This window comes from Vicugna pacos, chromosome 2 (assembly GCF_048564905.1).
Source record: "Vicugna pacos chromosome 2, VicPac4, whole genome shotgun sequence".
NCBI classification, from domain to species: Eukaryota; Metazoa; Chordata; class Mammalia; order Artiodactyla; family Camelidae; genus Vicugna; species Vicugna pacos.
This window is the reverse complement of record NC_132988.1, coordinates 121,506,556-121,530,281: the sequence shown is the minus strand read 5'-3', so window position 1 is coordinate 121,530,281 and position 23,726 is coordinate 121,506,556. Positions and strand designations below refer to the sequence as shown.

Sequence of the window (23,726 nt, the reverse complement as noted above, 5' to 3'; positions counted from 1 at the left end):
TACGAAGCGTTGCAGATGACGGTTCTCACCCGTGCGGCTAAAAACCAGGCGCTTTCCAAGTGTCGTCCAGTGCCCACAGCGCGCTCAGCGCTTCAGCGCGGGAGGGGACAGAGGGGCGCTACCTGCTGAGGGCTGCCGACCCTGCGCCCCCTACACCTACTGCCCCGGCCCCGCCGCCACGTCCACGGCCCCGGGCTCCAGCCCCACCGCCTCGCGCCCACATCCCCGCCCCCGCCCACTCCCTCCTGACCCCGCCCATATCTACCGCTTTCCCCTCCCCAGACACGCCCCTCCTACAGCCCCGCTCCCCGCCCACCACCCCGGCACCGCCTCCCACCTTCCGCCCGACTCCGCGCACACCCACCACTTTCCGGGGGCCCGCTCCGCCCCACGCCCACCGACCCGGGTCCGCGACCTCACGTCCACTAACCCGCTTCCTCGCCCACCGCCCCGGCCCCTCCCACCTCCCACCGCCGGCCAGACCCCTCCTGGCCCGTTCCTGCCGAGGCCCCTCCCGGCGCCGGCGGTCACGTGGCGCGCAACCCGGAGGCGGAACCGGCCGTGGGGCGCGGACCTCGGCTCCGGGAGCGACAAAGGTCGGGTGGGTCTATAGGGTTGGGGTGCCCCGGCGCCCCTGCCATGCGCCCCCCGCACCCTCGACCCGCGCTGCTTCCGCTCCTGGTCGCGCTTCTGGCCGCGTCTCCAGCGGCTGCCGAGGCTCCGCACCTGGTGCGCGTGGACGCGGCCCGAGCGCTACGGCCCCTGCGGCCCTTCTGGAGGAGCACCGGCTTCTGGTGAGCGCTCCGCAAGGGAAAATCGAGGTCCGAGCGGCCCATACCGCACCTATCCCGCTGTGCGCTCTTCCCGGACCACCACCGCGAGCCCCGCCCCAGGCCTCTGGGATCCCCGTCGCATCCAACCAAATGAGGAGCGCCTACTGCAGATCTCTCCAGATGTGATTGGGGGGTCCTCTCTGTCCGCCGGTTCTGTGCGGTTTTGGGGTGCCACGGAGGTTTCCTAGCTGAGTGGCTACCCAGTATGGGGAAGCCTGGGGCAGGCTCCAGAGTTTGCCTAGTCGACCCCAGGAGTCTGAAGAGGCTGGTGGCCCCCCAGGGCAGCCTGGTGGCCCCCCTGGCCCAGGACACTACTCTGGTGCAGACCAGGAGCCTCCCAAGGGGGCAACCCCAGCGGTATCAAGACGTCCTGGCGGTGAGACCTGTCCCCGCTACCCATGTGTCCTCCATTCCCTCTGTCAGGCTTGGAGCTGAGAGTCCCCTGCTGGGACAGTGGGCAGGGTGGGGCCCTGATCTCCATAAACATGAGGTAGGTTTCATAACAATCCTGGCATTAGCAGTCATTTTATTACATCAGGGACAGTAAAATTCACCAGCGGACACTCCCCAGTCCTGGCCCTGGTGGTGTAGGTGTGGCTGTGTGCCAAGGCTGCTCTGTTAACTCCGACTAATGCCCCCACTCCCCCTTGTTTTGTGCCCAGTCCCCCACTGCCGCACAGCCAAGCTGACCAGTATGACCTCAGCTGGGACCAGCAGCTCAACCTGGCCTACGTGGGTGCCGTCCCTCACGGCGGCATCCAGCAGGTTCGGACCCACTGGATGCTGGACCTCGTCACGGCCAGGTGGGTGGCAGGGAGGGGGGAAAGCCTGGGAGCAGCTGGGCAGAGCCCACTTTATGAAGACCAGGACAAAGAGGAGGTGGTGTCCGGGTGTGGAGGATAGTGCAGCTCAGGGCAGTGGTGGGGACATCCTGATCTGAGAAGCCACCGCCCCACACTTCTCGGCAAAGCATCCCCCGGGGAGGGAGAGTGGAGGGCATCTGGCTGCACAGGGCGCTGTGGGTGCTGGGCAGCCCCTGGCTGGGGCACAGCTGCTTTCCTGCTGGAAGCCACCCTGGCAGCTCAGGCTCAGCTTGGTGTGCAGCTGGCCCAAAATGGCTAGTGGGCACCCACACTCTGTGCTGTGTCCAAGGGCCAGGCTGAGGTCATGTTGGTCACAGCTGCCTTTGGCCCTGCAAGGGCCAGCCAGGGCTGAGGCACGAGGTATGAGAGACACTTGGGCACGTGTGTTGCGGGGGCTTCAGAGAGACGTGGTGGGGTGGGGGCTGGCAGGCCAAGGGACCAGTGTCTTTTCAGCACCTCGGCGGCCACGTGACTGCCTCGGGGTCCTGGTTTAAGACAGGACACTGAAGGTCAGATCGGCTCCACAGACCACAGGTGCACAACCCTGGGCCCAGGTGGCACTGTGGCAGCGTGTCTCAAAGGTGCGGTGGTGGGTTCTCAAGCGTCTGAGTCCTTGTGGGTGTTCACAGTGTCGCCCTCCGTCCCAGTCGGGGTTCCCCAGTTCCTCTAGGGTGGGGACGGCAGTGATCGACGGTACAGGTGGAGGCTGGTGGCAGGCACTAGCTCTCCTAGAGGGAGGAGTCTGTGGCTGCCAGCTCCCTGTGACGGGCTCGGGCCGCCTGCACAGCACCGTACACGCTGGGGAACAGCTGCTCCTCCTCAGCCACGTCCTCCTGGTCCTCCCCGAGGAAGCCGCCCCTCCTCAGGGTGTCCCTTACTGAGGGGCTGCAGCAGGCCAGGAGCAGGGTGATGCCCAAGGCCTCGTAGTCTCGGCGCAGGTCCTGCAGCGTGGCCAGGCCAGCCACGTCCAGGAACAGCAGCGGGGCACAGTCAATGACCACCACGTGGAAGCCGGTTGCCGACGGCACCAGCGCGGCCGTGCTGCTCACTGGGCCCAGGTCCCGGCCTTGGACCAGATCTCCTTTGCCAGCCCCCACCCCTGAGCCCTGCTCCTTCCTCCTGGCAGTCACATGCCCCACGTCCAGCCCCGTCAGGCTGTAGAGCGAGCGCAGGAAGAAGTCCTTGTTGGCATAGTAGAGTGGCCCCGAGAAGCGGAACACCTGCACGCCAGGCTCGGGGACCAGGCCCTCAAACTCTGTGCTGTCCTCGTAGAAGCCAGAATCCCCAACTCGGGCGAGCAGGGCGGCACGAGGGCGCTGTGTGCGGCTGGCCAGGCTGAGCAATGAGAGGAGGACGCCAGCCAGGAGCCCGGCCTCGGTGCTGACCAGCACGCAGGTGGCCGCGGTGGCCACCCAGACTAGTGCATCGGCTGGGCTGAGCCGCCACAGCCGTGGGACATCCCTCACCTTGCGCAGGGCCCCCCGCAGGCTGACGACAATGACACAGGCCAGCACGCACCGCTGCAGGTCCCGGAACAGTGGCGCCAGCACCAGCAGCACCAGCAGCACCACGGCAGCGCTGACCACGCTGGACACCTGCGTGCGGCAGCCAGTGGCTGTCTTCACCAGGCTCTTGGACAGGGCAGCACTGGTGGCAAAACAGTGGAAGAAGGCGGGCAGCACGTTGCAGCAGCCCACGGCCAGCAACTCCTGGTTGGCGCGCACGGAGTAGCCGTGGCTGCGGGCAAACATCTCTGCCAGTGAGATGGAAAAGGCAGAGCCTATGAGGGCCAGGGACACAGCGTCCTGTGCCACCCGCCACATCAGCTCTGGATCTGGCACTCGTGGGGCCACAAAGCCAGTGGGGATGTCGCCAGCCACGTTGGAACCGAAGCGCTCATGGAACTGCCCAAAGTGGGACACGAGCGTGGCCACCACAATGACCAGCAGCTCTGCAGGCAGCGGCACCCGCAGGCGGTGCCGGAGGCGGTCCGAGAGCTCCTTAGCCGCCAGCAGCACGGCCAGGCACGTGGCGCTGGTGAGCACGTCGCACAGGTTGGCCTGCCCAGCGCTGCGCAGCAGGCTCAGCCACGTGCTCACCACCATGCCTGGGCCCTGATGCCGCGGGACCCGCACGCCCAGCAGGTGCCTGAGCTGGGAGGTCAGGATGGTCACTGAGGCCCCCATGGCGAAGCCATCCAGCAGCGGCTGCGAGAGGTAGGTGGACACGAAGCCTAGCCGGAGGATGCCCATGAGGACCTGCGGACAGAGTGTGGTCGGGGCGGCGGGGCCGCGGCACGGAGCCCGATCTCCCTCCTGCTGGCTGCGTATTTCCCAGATGGACTCCATCCACAGCCCCCCTGCATGCGCACGTGCACACACAGGCACAGCAGAGACTGGAGGTGCCCGCCGTGGCTGCAACGCTCCCTTGTGATCCTCACACACTGTGCTCTGGGAGTTGGGAGGCAGCTCCTTTCTCCTGCCCCGTATGCATCACCCCCACCCCCCACCAGGAGACCTGGAGCTGATGGGAGGGACCCAGGGTGGCCCTTGGGAGGGGGTGACATTGGGGTGGACAGCCCTGGTCCAGGAAGGGCTGGGTGCAGGGAAGCCACACGAAGGCCGGCAGTCCCCAGGGTCCCATTTGGGACAGGAAGCCAGGGAGGCTGTGGGGACCGAGTGGCGAGAGTTGGGTACATCTGGGCCTAAGGCCACACTCTGCAGCTGGCCTCTCAGGCTCCCCGATCCTGGTGACCCTCAGCCCCTGTGGTGCGGTCATGAGCCAGCCTCTGCCTGGGCCCTGTTCTGTCTTCTCCTTGCTGGTTAAGCCACCACCCTGATCTTGTGTTTCCCCCAGGCTTGGCCTTCCAGGTAGGCAGCCGGCACCGAGGGGGCTGCTCCGAGGGGCTGAGGTGCCCCATCTGGGTCTGGGCCCGGGCGCAGCTTGGAAGGACCCCGTGCGGCAGTCTCCTCACCTGGTAAATCCCGGCCACCAGTGTGAGGGCGGTGGCAACGCGGATGGCGTAGCAGTCCCTCCCGCAGTCCTGCAACCCGAGCACCAGCGTGGCGGCTGAGGCATTGAGGGCGCTACTGTTGGCCCCAGGCCCCAGGCCATCCTGGGCAGGGTCGAAGCCGGCCAGCAGGAGCTCGCGGTCCACCACCTGACCCACCATGAGGCACAGCAGGCTGAAGATGCCCACGGAGACGTGGCGCGAGGTGCCCATGAGGAAGTAGATGAGATTCGCGAAGAAGGACGTGTAGAGGCTGTAGACAGGCGGCAGCCCAGCCAGCAGCGAGTAGGCGATGGCCTGCGGCACCAGGATGATGCCGATGACCAGCCCAGACATGGTGTCACCCGCCAGGTCCTCCCGAGGCCGGTACTGGCGGAGCCAGCGTGTGGCTGGGAACAGGTCCTGCAGCAGCGCCCAGGCCCCCTGCACGCTGCACACACAGCTCCGCCGCAGCCTGGCCTTCAGAGCCTCACCCAGGCCCGGGGGTGCTGGGGGCCGCCGGCGGACCAGCACCGGCCCCGTGGCCTGTGGTGTGCATTCAGGGGACACGTCCATCCTGGGGCACCCGGCCCCCGGGGGAAGCCTGCAGTGGGGAAGTGGTGAGACGAGCAAGAGTCGGGGGCGTTACAGAGACTCAGATGCACGTGGCTGAACCAGGCTCTGCTGCTCCCTGTCCACCTCCCCGTCCAGGCCCCCACGGGAGGCCTCTCCACTCCCCCATCCAAACTACCGTGGTCCCTTCTGGTGTCTGTCAGCCCTGCACTGTGGCTCTGGGGCTGGCAGAGGCTCGGAGGAAGAGGCCTGCAGGCGCTGGGACCCTAGCCCGGTCCTCGTAGCCGGAACGTGCTTCGAGGGGGCCAGCTGGGAGGGGAGCCAGGGTGAGTGGCGTCCATCGCACACCCAGAGTGTTCTGGGGTTGCGGGCACCCTTTCCCCAGTGCGTGTTAATGTCACTGGGTTTAGGCTAGTATCTGACCGTGCAGGCGCACCAGGGAACAAGGTGCCAACTGCCACTGCTGTCCGGAGGGCAGCCTGCCGCCCAGGGCCCAGCCGTACCTTGCCTCTGGGCTCAGGGAGCACCAGGGTGTCGGCGGCCTTGGTCTCCCCCGTTCACAGCTGTGCTGAGGTCAAGCTGTGCTTGAAATCCCCTCCTGGTGATATGAAGCAGGTTGTCCCTCAGAGCCTGGTCACTCTGACACGGTGTGCACGGGGCCTGGGTCTCCCCAGGGTGTGGAGAGCTGGTGGTAGGCCTGGCCTGGCGACAGGCGCAGGCAGGCGGACACGGCCCCTGTGGGCTCAGGCAGCAGGCCCGCCCTCGAGGGGACGTTATGGGAGCTGTTTCCTTCCTCTGCAGCCTCACCACACAGGGACCTTAGACACCCTGACACTCACCCCGCCCCTGGCGTCCACGTGCATCGACTGAGGGCTGTTCAGATGCCACCTGCCTCGTGCCTGGCGTCCGCGAAAGAATGCCTGGAACCGGGTGTTTCCGCTCCCAGCATCCCGCCCTGGCTCCGTACAGACCCGGCCCTCACTGTCCTGCAGCAGGTCCCAGGCAACTCTTACCTGAGGGAGACCCTCTCGGGCTCGGCAGGTAGCGGAGCCAGGCCTTCGTGTCCCCAGAGCCCTGTGGCTCCTGTCAGAGGCCGGGAGTGCAGGCGGCGGGTGCTGGCGTGGAGCGGTCTGCACTGACGGGCGGCTCGTGCTCTGCGCTCGGCCTCTGGCTGCTTGGCTGTGCTGGGCTTGCAGTTAAATTATTTACTCCAAAGACTGCTGAGTCAGGTTTCCTCCAGATGAGCATTACCTGCGCGGCTAATCTGGGGAGGTGTAATCAGAGGCTCACAAATGGTTACAGTTGTGTGGGCCTTTAATAAGCACCTAGCTTCCCAGGACCGGGGCTCTAGGTGTGGGATGGGGTGGGCTGGGCATTGAGTGGCTAGAGCAGGAACCCGGGATCCTGAGGCCCCTGGGGGAGACAGACTGCTCCAAAGCCTGGCCAGCTGTGGGGAGAGGACTGGCAGTGTGTGACCCCTCAGCTCTGGGGCCAAGTGTCATGGCTCTCAGGTCCCTGGAGTGTCGGAAGGATGGAGGATCTAGGGAGGGGCTGGTCTCCAAGTCCTATTCCTGGACATCCTCTCTGTGGCAGGGCGTCCCTGAACCAGCAGGACCCTAGGATGGGGTGTGTGTGTGTGTGTGTGTGTGTGTGTGTGTGTGTGTGTCTCTGTCTGTCTGTCTGTCTGTCTGTCTGTCTCTGAGGGCTGGAGGGCTGCCAGGCACCAAGATACGGCTACCAGTCAGGTGTGCCCTTCCTGCTATGGGGGCAGCGGCCCAGGTCTGTCTGCCTGGATTCTAGCCTGGTGCTGACCCCCTGTGACTGTGGGCACACCTGCCTGGCCTCGCCACACCTCCGTCTTCTCTCGGGTGGGTGGGACCTGCCTCACAGGGCCAAGCATGAAGGTAAACAGTCCCTTTAGAGGACTCCCCCCGTGTCCCACACACGATAAACTAAGAGTGTGTTGCTGTTTTTCAGTTCTCCCATCCTTAAAATGAATAGCAGGTGCCTGAGGAGCAAGGTGGGGAAGGGGGCTGGCCCCCTGGGGCTGCCGCAGCTCTGAGCGTTCTCCATGCGAGCGGGGAGGCCAGAGAGGCCACAAGGAGTCCCTCTGGTGGGGCTGCTGTCTCGGGAGGCCCTGATGGGGAGAACTCTCCCACACTCAGGGGACTTCCCCTAAGCCTCCCTGAAATCTCTGCGGCCTGCTGGAGAAGACCAGGAGCCCCACTTGGGGGCAGAGATGGGCATGGAAGCCCAGGGTGGCAGGGAGGGGAGGGTATCTCCACACCTGCAGTGAGGGCAGGGTAGTCGGGGCCCAGGACCCACGAAGATGCCTTCTCCCTCTCCACTCTCCTTGGAGAGTCTGTGTTGGGCCCCAAGAGCTCACCCTGTCCTCCAGAGTCCAAGCCCAACCACCCAGGGCAGAGCCTGGGGCCTCCCTAGTGCCCTCTCCTGCCCCCGAGTTCCTGCCCAGACCCACTCAGCCCTGGGGGGAGATGTCTGCCCAAGGATGTGGTTTACCTGAGCCACGGGCCAGAGGGCAGGTGGGATGCGTCACCGCAGCCCGAGGCAGATAAGGCTCACATCAGGGCCGGAGTGGGGGGCACCGCCGAGGGGCTCATATATGCTTATCTTCTGACCCAGCTACCGGCAGTGTGGCAGTGAGGGAACTCCCTGGGTGGCCCCTGTGGACAGAGATAGGGCCTGCCAGGTGGGGCCTCACCACCTTGGGGCATGGCGTGGAGGGCTCCTGCGTGCATGGAGACACCGTGGTGGGATGTGAGGGGGCAGGGTGGGGGGAGGGCAGGGGTGGCGCCTCCCCGTCTCAGGAGGTGGGAACCGGGATTTGGGGTGCTCTCTAGGCTTGGAGCAACTGTGGTGGGATTTTAGGCAGGTGGAGACGTTTCAGGGAGGCGCTGTTCTCAGCACTCACAGCACCTAGGTGCCTGGCCTTGGTTGCCTTGGTGGCAGGGAATCGGCCTTCTGCTGTCCCAGCCCCTGCCTAGTTGGGTGTCTAAAGAAGGTGAAGAAAGACAGTGGAGGTTTGGTGTCCTTTGAGAGACCGGCAGGACCCCGGGATCTAAGCCTCACCCACTGCGTGTCCCTCTGTTTCTCTGTGCTTTGAGGTCTGGGTCTTCATCCTGTGGCCTGGCCAGGCACACAGGTGAGTGTCTTGGGTCCTGGGGCCTTGCTGGCCAAGACCCAGTCTTCCCTTCACCCCAGTAGGCCCCCTGAACCGCAGACGTCTCTACCTCAGGCAGGGCCAGCAGGACCCTGGTGTGCAGAGTGATCTGCATGGGGCACCAGGTCTCCAGTGCCTTCTGCCTGCTGGAACCACCCTGGGCTTGCCTCCGGCTGAATCCTGTGCCACATGGTTATTTCCTTAAATATTGGTCTCTAAATCACCGTTTTAAGTTGTTGAGGACACTTATTTGGAAAGGAAACAGTGTATCCCTAACACAAGTGAAAGGCTGGGCAGACAGCAGTTCTCATCTCCAGGGCCCTGAGAACTGGACTCCAGCGCTCCCACTTCCAGAAGACAGGACTCGCCTCTCCCGCTAGCTGGCGGGCACCGTCCCACCCTAAAACCCAGATCAAGGCTAGAGGTTCTCCCCAGTGGCTGGTCTGTGTCCCACAGCCACAAGCCGCCTGCATCTCTCCGTCTGAGCACTCTCGGCCCTTCCTCGCGCGTGTACCCACCCCGGCCCTGCGCTCCCCTCACCACCCAGCAAGCGCGGCTGGGGACCCGTCCCGCGCCCCCTCCTGATTGCTGACCCAGTGGAGCACGCACTGCCTCGTCCACACCCCGCGTGTGCCCCCCCCAACACTGGAGCACGCAAGGCCCAGGGTCCTGCCCCCGCCCCCCCCCAGCTCTCACCGGGCTGCTGCGTCCTTGCTGCGCACTCGCTCAGGGCCAGGGATGGGGGTGGGGGGATTCCTGGTGCAGCCTGGCGCACTCTGAATGAGGCCCTTGTGTAGCCGCTGCGGCTCAGCCCACGTGCAGGGCCAGGAGCTGGTAGCGACCTGCCTGTGCCTCGCGCCCAGGTTCCGCCCCTTGCAGGGCAACAGGATGACGAGGCTCTCGGGCTGGATGGTGGCCCGATCTGCGTCTGTGACCTAGGCTTCTCTGCAGGGGGAGTGCTGGGGTGGGTTGCGCTCTGCACCTTATGGCTCAGCCTCCTCCCTCGCTTTGATCTCTCAAATTCCCCTCCTAACGGGGGCTGAGACCGGTGGAGGCCTAGGCACCGACAGTGGGGCCCAAGGACTGTTCCCCAGGGTTCCTTGGCCTGAAGTCACCCCAGGGTTGGGTCTTCTGGTCCCGAGGGGCAGGTGTACTGGCTGGCCTCCAGGGCATCCCGGGGTGCTGAGGCTGGACGGGTCAGGAGTAGCAGGCTGGGGATGGCTCTGCGGCTGGGGCTTCTCTCGTGGCGCCCTGCTGGCCCAGGGCACTGAGCGTGGGAACAGCATTTACCCGAGGCCAGGTCCACTTCTGCCCCGAGTCTTCCTAGCGCTGCCAGGATCTGCGGAGAAATCCTGGAACCTGTGCCTGTGCCTCCACTTTACATGTGGCGCCCGTCGCCCATGCCTACGCCCCTACCCCCCCACCTGTGGGACTTTGGAACCCATCTGCTGTTGCGCATTTAATTTTTACCCAAGTGTTTGTTTTCTTTCTTTGCTACCGGTTGTGACCTTTGGAGTGGGGGAGGGGCCGGTCCCCGCTGCGCATGTGCTGTGGGGCTGGGCCCCAGAGGCGGGAAGAGGCAGCTGGCACAGCCTGTCCTGCGAGCGCAAGCAGGGTGTGCGACCAGGCAGGAGCCAGAGGTACCTGTGCGTGGTGGCGGGACCTGGGCCCAGGCTCGGCCTTGGCTTTGTGCAAAGTGAGGAGTGGGGGAGAGGAGACGCGCAAGGGAGGTGTTGGCTTGTCCAGATCCTCGCTGTGTTGGGAGGACAGCGCTGGGCTGGCCTGCTTGGTGTGGGATGGGGAGGCTCACAGACCAAGAACAGTTCCGGGCGGGATTCCACCGACATCCCTCCTCGCCCCACCCCCGCCGCCGCGCACGCGGCACAAACCCGGCAGCCACGAGAGGGCGCAGTTGCACTCCCGGTGAGACGTTTCCGCCCCCCTCCCTCAGGTCTGTTGATGCGCCAGGCTTGTCCTCACTGGAAGCCCTCAGGCCCCCTACCAGCCCACCTGCCTGTGCTCCTCACCAGCCAAGACCCGCAGCCTGAGCTCACCGCTGGCTGCTGCATCGCCCTCAGCTCCAGGCGGGGTGCTCTGCTCGTCCCGCTCCCTGGCCTAGGCCTGACCACCGAGCACCAGCTTCCTGGCCCAGCCCCCAACACCAGGTCCACCTCTGGGTGTCCACTTCCACAGGGCAGATCCGAGCCCTGTCTGACTCCCAGTTTATCCCTGCCTGCTTCTGCCAACTGCATCCCACCCCCAGTTGCTTGAGCAAGTCCCAGGGGTTGGGCTGAACTCCCCTTTCCAGCTCACCTCCAGTCCATCAGCAGCCATGTCCCCTCTACCTCGGAAATCCAGCTGCTCCTGCGCCCTCTGGACACCACCCAGTCCAGGCACCTCTCCTCTCCCTGAAGGACTTTCTCCCAGCTCCCACTCTCGCTCCAACTGGCCAAGGAAGGGATCCTTTCAAAACATCATGGCAAAGGCAAAACTATGGAAGTGGGGAGGGTATAGCTCAAGCAGTAGAGCGCATGCTTAGCATGCGTGAGGTCCTGGGTTCAATCCCCAGTACCTCCTCTAAAAATAAGCAAATAAACTTAATTACCTCTCCCGGCCAAAGAAAAAGGCAAGACTATGGAGACAGTAAAAAGATTAGGGGTTGGAGGGCAGGGAGAACAGGGGGTGCACAGAGGGTTTCCAGGGCTGGGAAACCGCTGTGTGATACTGCAGTGGTAGACACACTCACAGAGTGCACTTCTCCTGTGAACCCTAATGTAAACCATGGATCTGGGGGGATTGTGATGTGTCAGTGTAGGGTTGTCAGTCATAACAAATATTCTGACATGCTGGTCGTGGGGGAGGCTGTGCCTGTGGGGTGGGGCAGTGGGTAAATGGGAAATCTCTGTACTTTCCTCTCCATTTTGCTCTAAAAAAAATTGTCTTAAACACACATGCATACACACAGTGTCACAGCACTGCTCTGCTTGGATTCCTGAAAGGACTCCCTTATTTCACCCTGAGTCAATTCCTTGTATGACCTCATTGCTCAGAACTCACACCCTTATTCTGCCCCTGGCCCACTAGCTGCCTTTCTGCTGCTTGACCACCAAGAGTTCATTTCTACCTCAGGGCCTTTGCACATGCCTTCCATCTATTCCCCAAGGCATTCTCATTGCTGCCTGGATCAATCACTTGGTAGGTCTTAGATGTCACCTCGCAGAGGCCCTCCCTGCCTGACCCTTTGCTCTGTGTCACATCCCCTTCAAGTCACGTCTGATGTGCTCCTAAAGATTTGAGTAGTTACCTGACAATGCCTGTACCCTTTCGGACTATAAGCCCCATGGGAATTGACCCAGGTCTGGGAAAAGTGCGGGGTGGGGGGAGAGGGGACGGGAGGCTGCCCTTCCTTTTCTCCTGCCTGTCCCTATTGCCTCTCAAAGTGTGGGAGCCGGGGCAGGAGTCCTGTTGAGCCAAGTCTGGGGCCCTAACCACCAGGAGGAGCAGGGCAGCAGGATATGGTAACTGCCGGGCCCCTCTAGGCTCTAATCCCACAGCCTCCCACTTCACTGCACCCCACCCCCCACTCCATCCTCTTGTACCTGCCCCATCCCACTCCTGAGCCCCAGGCTGTTCTGAGTCCCTGAAGGCTTGGAGTGGGATTCCAGTACAGGCACACTAGTTCATACTAGGCTGTGAGTGTCTAATAGGCTGACATCATTCATGTTTTCCGAGGAGAGGGGCCCATTTTGAATCGGGAGCCTAGTCCTGCGTGGCACCTTGCAGGCTCCCTACCTGCTTGAATGTGGCCATAGTTCCAGACCCGAGCCCACCTTTCCCAACCCTGATATTAAATGTCCTTCTACAGGGGGTCAGCTGGGCATGGCCTGAGCTACAACTTCACTCAGCTGGACCGGTACCTGGACCTTCTCAGGGAGAACCAGCTCCTCCCGGGTAAGCAGCCAGCATCACCTTTGTATGACTGGCCCAACCCCCTCCCCTTCTCCTGGCCCTTCCGGGTCCTCCTGGTTGCCCACTCAGGGCCAGCTTCAGTGCTGGCCTGCTGAGTAATGGGACAGCCTCCCTCATGTGCTGCAGGCTTTGAGCTGATGGGCAGCCCCTCCGGACACTTCACCGACTTTGAGGACAAGCAGCAGGTGTTTGAGTGGAAGAACCTGGTCTCCCTCCTGGCCAGGAGATACATCGGTGGGCAGGGCGCATGCCCTGGGGGGACAGGGTGGGCACTTCTGGGCAGGCTCTCCCCCCCACACCACCCAGTCCACCCTGCTGGAATTCTCTGTCATGAACCTACTGAGCCAGGACCTTCTGATCGTGGAGAGAAGCCAGGCAGGGTAGGGGTGAGCTCCTAGGGAATCAGACATCCCCATCGCATCTATACCCCAGACCATGGGTGCCTCTCCCTGGGGGTCCGGGCGGACTATAGCCCTGCCCCAGGGGAGGCCCTCTTGTCACAGGAGGGACACTCTGCAGCTAGGTATGGACTCAAGCATGTTTCCAAGTGGAATTTTGAGACATGGAATGAGCCGGACCACCATGACTTTGACAACGTCTCCATGACTTTGCAAGGTAAGGGGGCCTCCTGAGTCCTGCAGATCTGAGAGGGGGTGGCAGCAGCCTCTAGTGCGGGGATGTGGACCCTGTGTCCCTCTTGCCCAGGCTTCTTGAACTACTACGATGCCTGCTCTGAGGGTCTGCGTGCTGCCAGCCCGGTTCTGCGCCTGGGTGGCCCTGGGGACTCCTTCCACCCACCACCGGGCTCCCCACTGTGCTGGGGCCTCCTGGGACACTGTCACAATGGCACAAACTTCTTCACCGGGGAGGTGGGCGTGCGGCTGGACTACATCTCCCTCCACAAGAAGGTACCTGGGGGTCCCCACCATTCTGCACACCTGGACCCCAAACAGTGCCCGGGGGGCTCCCGTGGGTGGGGCTGCCCCGGGATCCCCACTGCTGCCTGCAGCCCCGCTGCCTGCTGGCAGTGGTCACGGGGGCTGCTCAGTCAGGGCCACTACACAGGGCGCAGGCAGCTCCATCCGCATCCTGGAGCAGGAGGTGGCAGTCGTGGGGCAGATACAGCGGCTCTTCCCCAAGTTCACTGACACCCCCCTTTACAATGATGAGGCGGACCCACTGGTGGGCTGGTCCCTGCCGCAGCCCTGGAGGGCCGACGTGACCTACGCTGCCATGGTCGTGAAGGTGGGCCCAGCCCCAGGACGCCCCCAGGAGCAGCCTTCCTCCTGGATGGGGTGGGGGTGGGGTGGGCGGGTGGCCGTGTTGGCCGCGGTCCCAGCTGCCCCTCGGCTCGCAGGTCATCGCGCAGCACCAGAACCTGCTGGTGGCCAACACCAGCTCCGCCGTGCACTACGCGCTCCTGAGCAATGACAACGCTTTCCTGAGTTACCACCCGCACCCCTTCTCACAGCGCACACTCACCGCACGCTTCCAGGTCAACAACACACGCCCACCGCACGTGCAGCTGCTGCGCAAGCCAGTGCTCACAGCCATGGCACTACTGGCCCTGCTGGGTGAGCTGCGTGCTGGGTCCCACGTTGCTGCCTGCCAGGGAGGGCCGAGCCGAGGTCTCAGCTGGACAGGAAGGCCGTTCTAGGCCAGGAGGAGCTTGTGCAGAGGCCCAGGGGTGGATGTGCCCTGCTGGGGACCGGGGCGCATGTTTCTTGTCCTCCCCTCCCCCAGCTCAGTGGGTCTCAGAGGTGGCGGTGTGGCCGGGGGCCTCCAGTGGAGGAGGGGCAAATGGTGGGAAGCCAGGCCTAGGGAGGGCAGAGGGGTGACGACTCTGCGTGGTGACCCCCTTGGCCTGCAGACGGTGAGCAGCTCTGGGCCGAGGTGTCTCAGGCTGGGATGGTGCTGGACAGCAACCACACGGTGGGCGTCCTGGCCAGCACCCACCGCCCAACTGGCCCCGCTGACACCTGGCGTGCCACGGTGCTGGTCTACGCGAGCAATGACACCCATGCCCACGCCAACCGCAGCGTCACCTTGACCCTACGCCTGCATGGGGTGCCCCCCGGCCCAGGTGAGCAGGGAGCCCGGGTAGCTCCGGTGGGGGGTGGGGCAGGGCCTGGAGGGGCAAGGCATGGCCCCAGCATCTGGCTCTGCAGGGCTCGTCTTTGTAACACTCTACATGGACAACTGGTCCTGCAGCCCCCACCGTGAGTGGCAGCGCCTCGGCAGGCCGGTCTTCCCCTCTGCGGAGCAGTTCCAGCGCATGCGCGCGGCTGAGGTCTGCGGGGAGGGTGAGGTGGAGGGCAGAGAGGCTCCAGAGGTCTGAGGGCCCTGAGCACCTGACCCTGTCCACAGGACCCGGTGGCCGTGACGCCGCGCCCCTTCCCCACCAGTGGCCAGCTGACCCTGAGTCCCGAGCTTCCCCTGCCCTCACTCCTGCTGGTGCACGTGTGTGCGCGCCCTCAGGAGCCCCCAGGCCAGGCAAGTGGTAGCTCCGTGTCCCCCACTCAGGTGTCCCCCTGCTCAGGCCCGCACCCCCGGCCCCTCACCCCCGAGTCACGGTGCCTCACTCCTCCAGGTGACTCGGCTCCGTGCTCTGCCCTTGACCCGTGGGCAGCTGCTTTTGGTCTGGTCGGATGTGCGTGTGGGCTCCAAGTGCGTGAGTGCAGTCCTACCCCTACACCCCCTAAATCTGTTCCTTTCTACCTGTGTCCTTGGCCCCCAAATCCTCCAGGCTGTAGTGCCCACGTGGCCACTTGGCTGTGGCCCTCCAACCGTCGCACCTCTGCCCCCTCTACACCCACCCCACTGTGGGCACAGAGGCCCACGACTCTCAGCTGTCTGATGTAGGGTGACATTTGCAGGTGGCACTGGGGCTCCAGCCCCATCTTCTCAGCCAGTGTGGCCCTGTGTCACTGCAGGAAGAGTGTCCCAGCCCCGGGGAGGGTTCAGGAAGGGGGCTGGAGGGAGTAGGGCCCTGGGTCTGCTCTGCCTGTCAGTCCACCTGGACCCCAGCGCTGGTCCTGACTGACCTTCCCCAGGTGCCTGTGGACCTATGAGATCCAGTTCTCCCCGGATGGTGGGGCGTACGCGCCCATCAGCAGGAAGCCTTCGACCTTTAACCTCTTCGTGTTCAGCCCAGGTGTGCCTGCCGCCTCAGCACAGGGCCTGGTGGGGTGGAGTCCAGGGCCTTTCAAAGCCTGGAGCTGGGGGCCTTTAGGACTTCGGGGGATCGGGGGGCTCACACTCAAGACCACACATGTACCTTTGTGTCCCCAGACGGGGCCGTCATCTCTGGCTCCTACCGGGTTCGTGCAGTGGACTACTGGGCCCGGCCAGGCCCCTTCTCAAGTTCTGTGCAGTATCTGGAGGTCCCGGCACCCTGAGGGCCGCTGCTGCCCGGCGATGAGCCTGTGCTGACCGGTGAGCTGGGGCGGCCAGGGGCCATGCTGGGCTGGACCACCATCAGCCTGTCCGACGGTCACCCCCTCTGTTTGCCCCTCCTGCCCCTCACTCAACCTCTTAAAGTGCCTTTCCACACACAGTCTCCGGGAAAGCCTTTGTCAGGGGCGCTAGGCAGATGTGGGGCCTGTTGGTCAGAGCCCCCTCCCCACCTGTGGGAGCTGGGATGGGGTGCAGGTTGAGGCAGACAGGTGTGAGCTGCGGGAGGGCGAGGTGTGGACTGCACTGGAGTTAGGGTCTCTGGTGTCACCTCCGGGAGCAGCAGGCCCCACCACTCCCGTCTCCTGCAGGGTGGGGGCTGAGGGTGCCCTGCGAGTGGAGTGTGCCTGGGACAGAGCCCAGAGGGTTATCCACTCCCTGAGGCCCAGCCAGGCTGTCCCCTACCCCTTGCCAGGCTGCCTGGCCCAGACTGTCTCCAGCAGAAGAAATGGCCAGCAGTGTCCACTTTTGGTCATCCTAGCTCCTTGTCTGGGCCCAGAAGGAAACAGATGGCGTATTCATGACCTGGGGACTGTTTATAGAGATATGGGCAGGGGGCAGGGAAGCCACAGTGGGTGGTGCCGAGCCCCGGGGCTCCTCCCCACAGCCACCTCTGCCCCAGGGCAGGTGGAGAGACGGAGGAATGAGGGGAGGAGCTGCCCAGCAAAGACCTTCAGCTCAGGGATGCACCAGCCTGGGGCCACTGCCAGCAGAAGTGGGGGCCCCGACCCCATGCTCCTCTCTCCACTGCCCACCCCAAGCTGCCTGGGCACAAGGGTGGTGGGGCCGTGGGCCTGGAAGGCAGATGGAAGACCAGGCCCAGTCACCCCTCTGGCTCCCCTGAAACCTATCACCCCCCATCCATGTGGAAACTCAGGGGACACCAGTTCCCACCAGCAGTCTCGTCTTGGGCAAGAGATGTTTGGCCACATTTCTGCATGAACCACAAAGCCAGTCCCTGGTCTGGGGACTTCAGGGCTTGGTGACTGGGGGACCCAGACCGTCTTGCTGGGGCCCCGTTGTGACCATACAAGGGGCACTAGGGGTGCCTGGTGGGCATTGTTCCTGTGCATTGTCATCCTGCCTCATCACGATGTGCTGTCTGAGCCTGGCCCCCGTGACAGAGCATGGTGGGCTGGCGGCCCGAGCAGCGGTCACTCCTCTCCTCCCAGACCTGGAGACCAGAGTCTGAGGTCAGGGTGCTGGGGGGCTGGTTCCTCCTGAGACCTCTCTCCTTGGCTTGCACAAGGCCGCCTTCTCCCATGTTGTTATGTGGCCGTCCCTCTGTGTGTGTCTGTGTCCTAATCTCTTCTTACAAGGCCACCAGCCAGGTGAGATTAGGGCCCACCCACATGACCTCATTGCAATCACCTCTTTAGAGGACTATCTCCAAATACAACCACATTCTGAGGTCCTGGGGGTTAGAACTCAATGTATGAATTTTGGAGGACACAGTTCTGCCCGTAACAAGCCTCGACCTCCTTTCCCCGTGGTGACGGGGCTCCATCACCCCAGCAGTCAAACATTCTCTTCTCCAGCCACTGGCTCAGTGGCCTGGGGACCGGTGATGGTCAGAGCCTTCTCAGCTTCTAGCTTCCTTGGAGGGGGACTGGGTTCCCTGGCTCCTTCCTTGGACACAGGACCTTCAAGCCCACAGAGCAGGGATCCCACGGAGCAGTGGGGTGTGCAGTAGGGGAGGCCCTGTGCAAAGCAGTTCCACAGGGTCAAAGCTTTCCTGTCAGCTTCCTGGCAGGAGCCCGCTGCTGTCTGCCCTGGAGGTAAGACGGGCCCCTCCTTCGGAGGCTACTGCGGCCCTGTGGCATTTGGGGCGGGTGGGGGACTAGGCACTGGCACCCATGTCGTGGCCAGGACAGCAAAGCCACATCTGTCTCCGGGGTAAGTCACCATCTCCGCTCTGACTGTGGCTCACGTGTTGTCCGGTAGCTACCAGGTTGCTGGCATGTCCCCACCCTCTGACCTTGCTTTGATCTTTGCTGGTTTGGGATCATTGGGCTTGGAGCCGGGCTGAGAGTTCAGGGAGCCACGGAACCGGCCCCTACACAGCCTCTGCCCCTGCTGCCACGGCCACTTTGCACCTGGGCCCATGGAGTGGTACCCGGGCTGGCAGAAAGAGGCTGACATCGCTGTGTCTTATTTACAAGAGCCGCTGATGTGGGGGACGCTTCCCGGACCAGTGTGGCCTTTCTGCAGGACACAGCACCCTCGCTGTCCCTCTCCTTAGACCTCTCTGTCCCCAAGCTTTCTGTCTAGGTCTTTCTGAGTCTGGCCCCAGTGGCCAGCCTCTTGGGTGCTGCTTGTTGTAAGCCAAGCTTGAGCCAGATGTGCACCTTGGTGCCGCCCTCTGGGAGTGAGCAGGAAGCGCCTCGGGGGGCCCCGGGTGCGGGCCGAGGGAGAGGCGGCGGTCCGGGGGGAGCCAGCGCCTCCCGGGCAGGCACCTGCCGCCCTCCAGATGCGCCCGGGCCTGGACTCCAGTATATACGCCTCAGGACAGAGTGCTCTGTGCGCCGGCTCGGGCCCGGTGGTGGGGCGGGAGCTGCCCCAGGGCGCAGATGCCAGCCCGGAGCTGCTTTTCCAGGGAATTTTGAGAGGAGGAAGTGGCCTTGCTCCAGGCTGCCCGGACTGACCCCAGGGGCAGGTGGCCTGCACTGCGCCTGGACAATGCTGTCTGCAGCCCAGGAAATGGGTCAGAACAGCAGGTGCAGACATGGCACGTGCTGCCCCCACACCCAGAGTCCCGTGAGCCCTGGGCCCCTTAGGAGCAGCGGGTGCACTGTGACCGGTCCCACTTCACGGGGACCATCCCCCGTGCCCCAGACTCTCAGACCCGAGGCTTCCCTGGAGGCTCCTGAACTTCCATGGGTTTACCCACCCCCACGCAGCAAGCACGGTCTTACTGATGCATCTGGTGTGCTGGTCATCTCGCGGCCCCCTGTCTGATCAGCACAGTGTCACCAAGGAAACCGGGACCCTGGACCATATGAAGACAGTGGGAAAGCTGTTGCCTTGAGGTGACTGTAGAGGTGCGCCGCTGTCCCTGTCCCATGAGGGAGCCTGCTGGTCGTCCCTGACAGGGAGAGAAAGCATTTGCCGGGTCAGCTGCATGTCAGGCCCCCGGGCTGTGTGACTGTCCCCAACGACACCACCACATCCAGACCTCAGCTCATTGGTGTTGCCACAGGTTACGCTGTGATCATGGCACTCTACACCCATCTGGCAGGTGATTTGGAGAAGAGAGAAGGAACACCCTCCTCACATTCCCCAGGTTTCTGACTCTCTGCAGCTTCCCCAGAAACGTCGTGGTGTTTTTGGTTTAGCAGGGAGGGCAGGCCTGGGGGCTTCCAGGACAGCCCTCCTTGCACAGGTCGAGGGTCCGGTGTGGGGTGGCTGCTGCAGCCCTCTCTACCATCTGGGGACACAGAAACACCGCAGGCAGGGCCTGCAGGACCTGTGGGCTCACAGACTGAGGTCAGGGCCCTGTGTGCCCAGCAGTGGAGGTGTTCAGGTGAGCGGGAACTGGCCGTCATCCGTAATCCACAGGAGCCTGGCGGGCCTCTCCACGGGACAGTCACTTGCGGACCCCGCAGGTGCCCCTTACATTCCTGGGGACACGTGTGACTGTTCAGGTGGTTCTTTTTCAGGGGGGTCTGGCCTCCCCTCCATTAAGGGCTCTTGGTCTGTGAGCCACTTAGTTCTAGGAACTGGGCACAAGGTCCTGGCCTCTCAGTGACAAGTGTGTCAGAGCTGCCAACAGGTCTCCGATTATCTGGCTGCTTGTGCCTCTAGCCTCCAGAAGCCGCGCGAAGCCAGCCCTCTCGTGCCTGCCGAGGGCCCGTGCTTCAAAGGCTCGTGTGTGCTTCACCTGGGGTCTTGTTAAACATGGTCTGACTGGAACTGGGCCTGAGACTGCCTGCGACTCTGGTTGCTGCTGGTCCCAGGAGCACGCGTGGGGCTCAGCAGGCCCCAGGGCGTGTGGGGAAGTGGCCACAGGCCAGCCTCCCAACCATCGACTCCACTGCCAGGAGCTCGGGCCAGTGCAGTAGGCCTGGTTCTGAGCAGCCGCGTCCATCACACCTCCCTTGTGTGCGGTGATGGGTTCACTGCCACCATACTTCCCGGGATCCTGCCGGTGTGACCAGCAAGGCTGAGGGCTCCCTCCTCCTGCAACGCTGGCCATCAGGCTGTGTGGGCAGCCGGGATAGCGACAGACTCTACACGGGGGGAGGGGTCCCCAGTGAGGGGACCTGGCAGTGTTGGGGCCCTGCCCCTCTGTCCCTGTTTCCTTTCCTTGAAAATTGCTATAAAGTGATTTTCCAGCCACTGAGATTAAAGCCTATGATACCAAATAAAAAACAAATAAAACCTTAAAAAAAAATTGCTGCTCCTGACCAAACAGAGGCCTCATCAGTGTCCAGCCTTCTGTCAGGCAGCGGCTCACAGAACTGGCCCCGTGGCCACAGGAGATGAGCCGCCGGGCCCCTGACAGCCCTGTGCCCCAGCTCTCAGTTCTGCCTCTTCCGTTTCAAGGGAGGAGAGATGCCCAGACTTTATCAGCACTGCAGTCGCCATGGCAGCTAGCCCTTTCCTTCCACCCACACCAGCCCAGCTCGCAGCCACTGAGGAACTTGAGTAGCCTTGGTACCGTTGCCCTCCTGCAAGGCCAGCCCCCGGCTGTTGCCGGAACCCCACGTGGAGGCTCTGTGTCCTGGGGCCGCCCCCAGTCCCACTGGTCTGGGCCCCAGCGGGAGGACACGCATGCCTGCGGAAGAGCTTCCGGGCCCAGGTTGAGGAGGCCAGTCAGGAGCAGAAACCCCCAGGGGAACCCCTGTTGGGGAGGGCAGAGGGCGGGCGTTACCCCTCCCATCGTGAAGGAGGAAGAGAGGGCTGCCCCGCCCTGTGCAAGCCCAGGTGACAGCCGAAGGCAGAGGTGCCAGATGCCACCACACGCCTGGGCGTGACCTGGGCCCCAGAACAGGGAGGGGGAGGCAGGAGGCCCACTAAGAGGGGTGCAGAGGAACCAGGCCCTTTGTGGGGCCCAGGGCACAAGGGGCTGCACAGGAGGAGAGCTGTCCTGAGCCTGGTGCCCCTACCTGCTGCCCAGAGGTGGCACTGCGGACCTTGGGTGGTGGGGGATGTGGGTGGAGTCTAGCCCTGGGCATGATGAAGCCTCATGACTCACACCCTCAACAGGTGGAGAGCCCTGGATGCAGCTGCTGGGGTTCATATGGTCCCCATTACCACGGGACACCACGTGGCCACAGACCTGCTGCCTCCTGGCGTGCAGCCTGAGCACCCTGACACCCGGTCAGAAGTGCCCCTCAGCCTCCTGGTCCCAGGGTCCCCTCCTCACTGAGGCTGAGGTGGCCCGACGAGGCCAAAGCCCCACTGCCCACCTTCCACGCCCAGCAGAACCCCTCCTGGGGCTCCCGCGCTGCTCGTGGACTGGCTATGCCTCCAGGTGAGGGAGGCCTGTGGGTGCCAGTGCTAACCCAGCTCCCCTCTACCACTGCCCTACAAGGTACCAGAGAGAACCTGGGTGGAGCACCGCCGGCGGAGGATGGGAGCAGGCTGGTCCCCAGCGGGTAGGCCTGTCCCCTCAGCGGACCTGGTCAGGGTGGCCCAGTATGGCAGTGTCCTGTTCTGGCTTTGGGCTGGGATCCATTTGGGGATCCAGGGGTGCACATCTGCAAGGCTTGGGGGCCCAACCTCAGCAGGAGTGCTGGTCAGCCCCAGAGCTTCGGGACCCACTTGGACGACTGTCCTGCCCAGTGGCCCCATCCAAGCACTCCAGCCACATCCTGTGACAGCCCTGCATGAAACAGGACTGGCCTCACATCCATGCCCCAAGAGCCCCTGTGGGGACACGTAACCCTCTGAGCAGAGTTCTGGGTCAAAGCGTAGACCAGGGGCTGCCCTGCCGAGCTCACCCCTTTGTGAGTGGGCACGAGGTCTCCCCTCCATGGTGTCTATGCTGAGAGTCACCAGTGGTGCCCCGTGTCCCCAAGGAAAGGACAAACAGTGGTGCCATTGCAGGTTCGAGGGTGGAGGCAGGCCCGGGTCAGGACGCAGGAAAAGCTCCAATGAGTCGTCAAGTTGAAATAGGTCATAGGAGAGAAGGTGAAACCAAAAGGAGGTCTTCGGTGCGCTGCAAAGTCTGACATCAGCAGCTGCTGCCGGGAGTCTGTCACCTCAGTGGCCTCCCCGGCCCCTCCACTGAGGCCTCTCGTCTGTCTTCTTAGCATTTTTTGCTTTGTCTTTAAGAAAAATATATAATGACACCTTTACTGAAGTATAATTGACACAATAAACTGCACTCTTTAAAGCATATGATTTAATAAGTTTTGACAAGTTCATGTCCATGAAACCAAACACAATATAGATAGCGAGCATTTCCAACCCCCAGAAGCTGAGCCGGGCCCCAGCCCAGGCAGCCCCAGGCCTGCCTCCTGGCACTGCAGACTGACCGGCTCTTCCTAGGGTGCTGTGCAGGTGCCACCACACAGCGTCCTCCCACCAGCACAGTCACCAGGGACAACTGTCCTTGTTGAGCGTGGACCCTCCGCACGTTTTTACTGCTGACTGTGTCCCGTCCGTGGACCCCAACAGTCCATCTGCCCGGTCACCTCTTGCCGGACATCTGGGTAGGTCCCGGTTTGGGGCATCTGAGAACAGAGCTTTGCACCTCCTCTTCTGTTGGGTAAACACCTGTGCGTGGAGCGCTAGGCCCCGAGGCTGGGTCAGAGGCGCGCTTTGCGCTCTAGCGCCTTGCTGAACTGTCTTCCGGAACGGCTGCGCGGGCTCCGGGCCGAGCGCGTGCGCGTGCGCGCCGCCTCCCAGGACGGACCCTCGTGCAGGGGTCTGGGTTCTTGCCGCCCTGCCAAGTGCACCAACACTACTCCTTTTGCTCTCTTTTTTTTCTTGTAGATTCCATAGACTGTCTCAGAGCTGATCCTGTCATTTACAAATCATACCATTTTACTTATTTTTTTCCAGTCTGAACCAGCTTGAACCTCCGGCACAATGTTGACCAACTGCAGAGGCAGCAAACCCGGGTCTGGTTCTGGTGGAGGGGAAGCCTGATTCTTCAACAATGAAGTGTCATGTTGGTGGTAACGTTTCTGCAGACGCCTCTTGCCGGGTTGAGGAAGTCCTTGCCTACGCCCGCTTGCTCAGGTGTTTCTGTTTCTGTTTTTTTAAATCGGGGATGGGTGTTGGAATCTGTCCAACTGTTCAGCCTTTTCTGAATCTGTTGAGATAATCACGTGCTTTTCTGTGTGGATATGGTCAGCTACGTTGATTTTTAAATATTAAACCAAATTTGCATCCTTGGGATAAACCCCACGTGATCATGATGTATTAGCCTTTCTTTATATTGTTGAATTTGTGAACCAGAGTTTAAAATGTTTTGCATCTGTGTTCACGACAGACACTTTTCTGGAGGTTTCTGTCCTTGTCGTTCTGAGTTTGGCATCAGAGTAACGTGGGCTTCATGGGATGGGCTGGAAGGTGCTCCCTTCTCTTCACTTTTCTGGTAGTGTTCCTGTAGAATGGGTGTCGTTTGCTCCTGAAATGTTTTGTAGGATTTCTCAGTGAAGCCATCTGGGCCTGGTGTTTTCTTTGTGGGAAGGTTTTTAACTAAAAATTCAGATTATTTAATAAATAGAGTCAGGTTTTCCATTTCTTCCAGAGTGAGCTGTGGTAGTTCTTGTTTTTCAATGAATTTGTCTGTTTTTTCTAAGGTGTCAGAAGTATTGGCATAATTCCTTTCATGTATGTATTACTAATATTGCCTCTCTCAGTCCTAATATTGATACTTTGTCTCTTTTCTCTTTTCTTCCCCCCAGATC

The 23,726-nt window shown here is 62.5% G+C and overlaps 2 protein-coding genes across 14 annotated transcripts; one reads left to right on the top strand and one right to left on the bottom strand.

The window, feature by feature from the left end:
* The first annotated feature begins 409 nt into the window (after positions 1-409).
* On the top strand, positions 410-23,224 carry IDUA (alpha-L-iduronidase). 10 transcript variants are annotated; one of them, XM_072947710.1, is made up of 14 exons: positions 410-794; positions 1,496-1,636; positions 12,305-12,390; positions 12,535-12,642; positions 12,928-13,023; positions 13,114-13,316; positions 13,474-13,653; positions 13,766-13,982; positions 14,279-14,491; positions 14,577-14,698; positions 14,776-14,901; positions 14,999-15,075; positions 15,462-15,562; positions 15,700-15,960. In XM_072947710.1, the coding sequence occupies exons 1-14, from the start codon at positions 640-642 to the stop codon at positions 15,804-15,806; spliced, it is 1,932 nt and encodes a 643-aa protein (XP_072803811.1). In that variant the 5' UTR covers positions 410-639; the 3' UTR covers positions 15,807-15,960. The 10 variants fall into 10 exon arrangements, with proteins under 10 accessions (XP_072803811.1, XP_072803847.1, XP_072803852.1 ...); XM_072947746.1 differs by lacking the exon at positions 410-794 and having other exon boundaries at positions 1,617-1,636; positions 12,516-12,642; XM_072947751.1 differs by lacking the exons at positions 410-794; positions 1,496-1,636 and adding an exon at positions 10,033-10,135.
* On the bottom strand, positions 1,630-9,509 carry SLC26A1 (solute carrier family 26 member 1). Of its 4 annotated transcripts, none has more exons than XM_072947671.1 (5): positions 9,136-9,259; positions 7,779-7,942; positions 6,272-6,522; positions 4,671-5,289; positions 1,630-3,954 (listed from the first exon to the last, which is right to left on the bottom strand). In XM_072947671.1, exons 4-5 carry the CDS (start codon positions 5,259-5,261, stop codon positions 2,425-2,427), a joined length of 2,121 nt encoding a protein of 706 aa, XP_072803772.1. In that variant the 5' UTR covers positions 5,262-5,289; positions 6,272-6,522; positions 7,779-7,942; positions 9,136-9,259; the 3' UTR covers positions 1,630-2,424. The 4 variants fall into 4 exon arrangements, 3 of the variants coding, with proteins under 3 accessions (XP_072803772.1, XP_072803785.1, XP_006213116.1); XM_072947684.1 differs by having other exon boundaries at positions 6,272-6,517; XM_006213054.4 differs by lacking the exon at positions 9,136-9,259 and having other exon boundaries at positions 7,779-7,999.
* Positions 23,225-23,726: the final 502 nt, after the last annotated feature.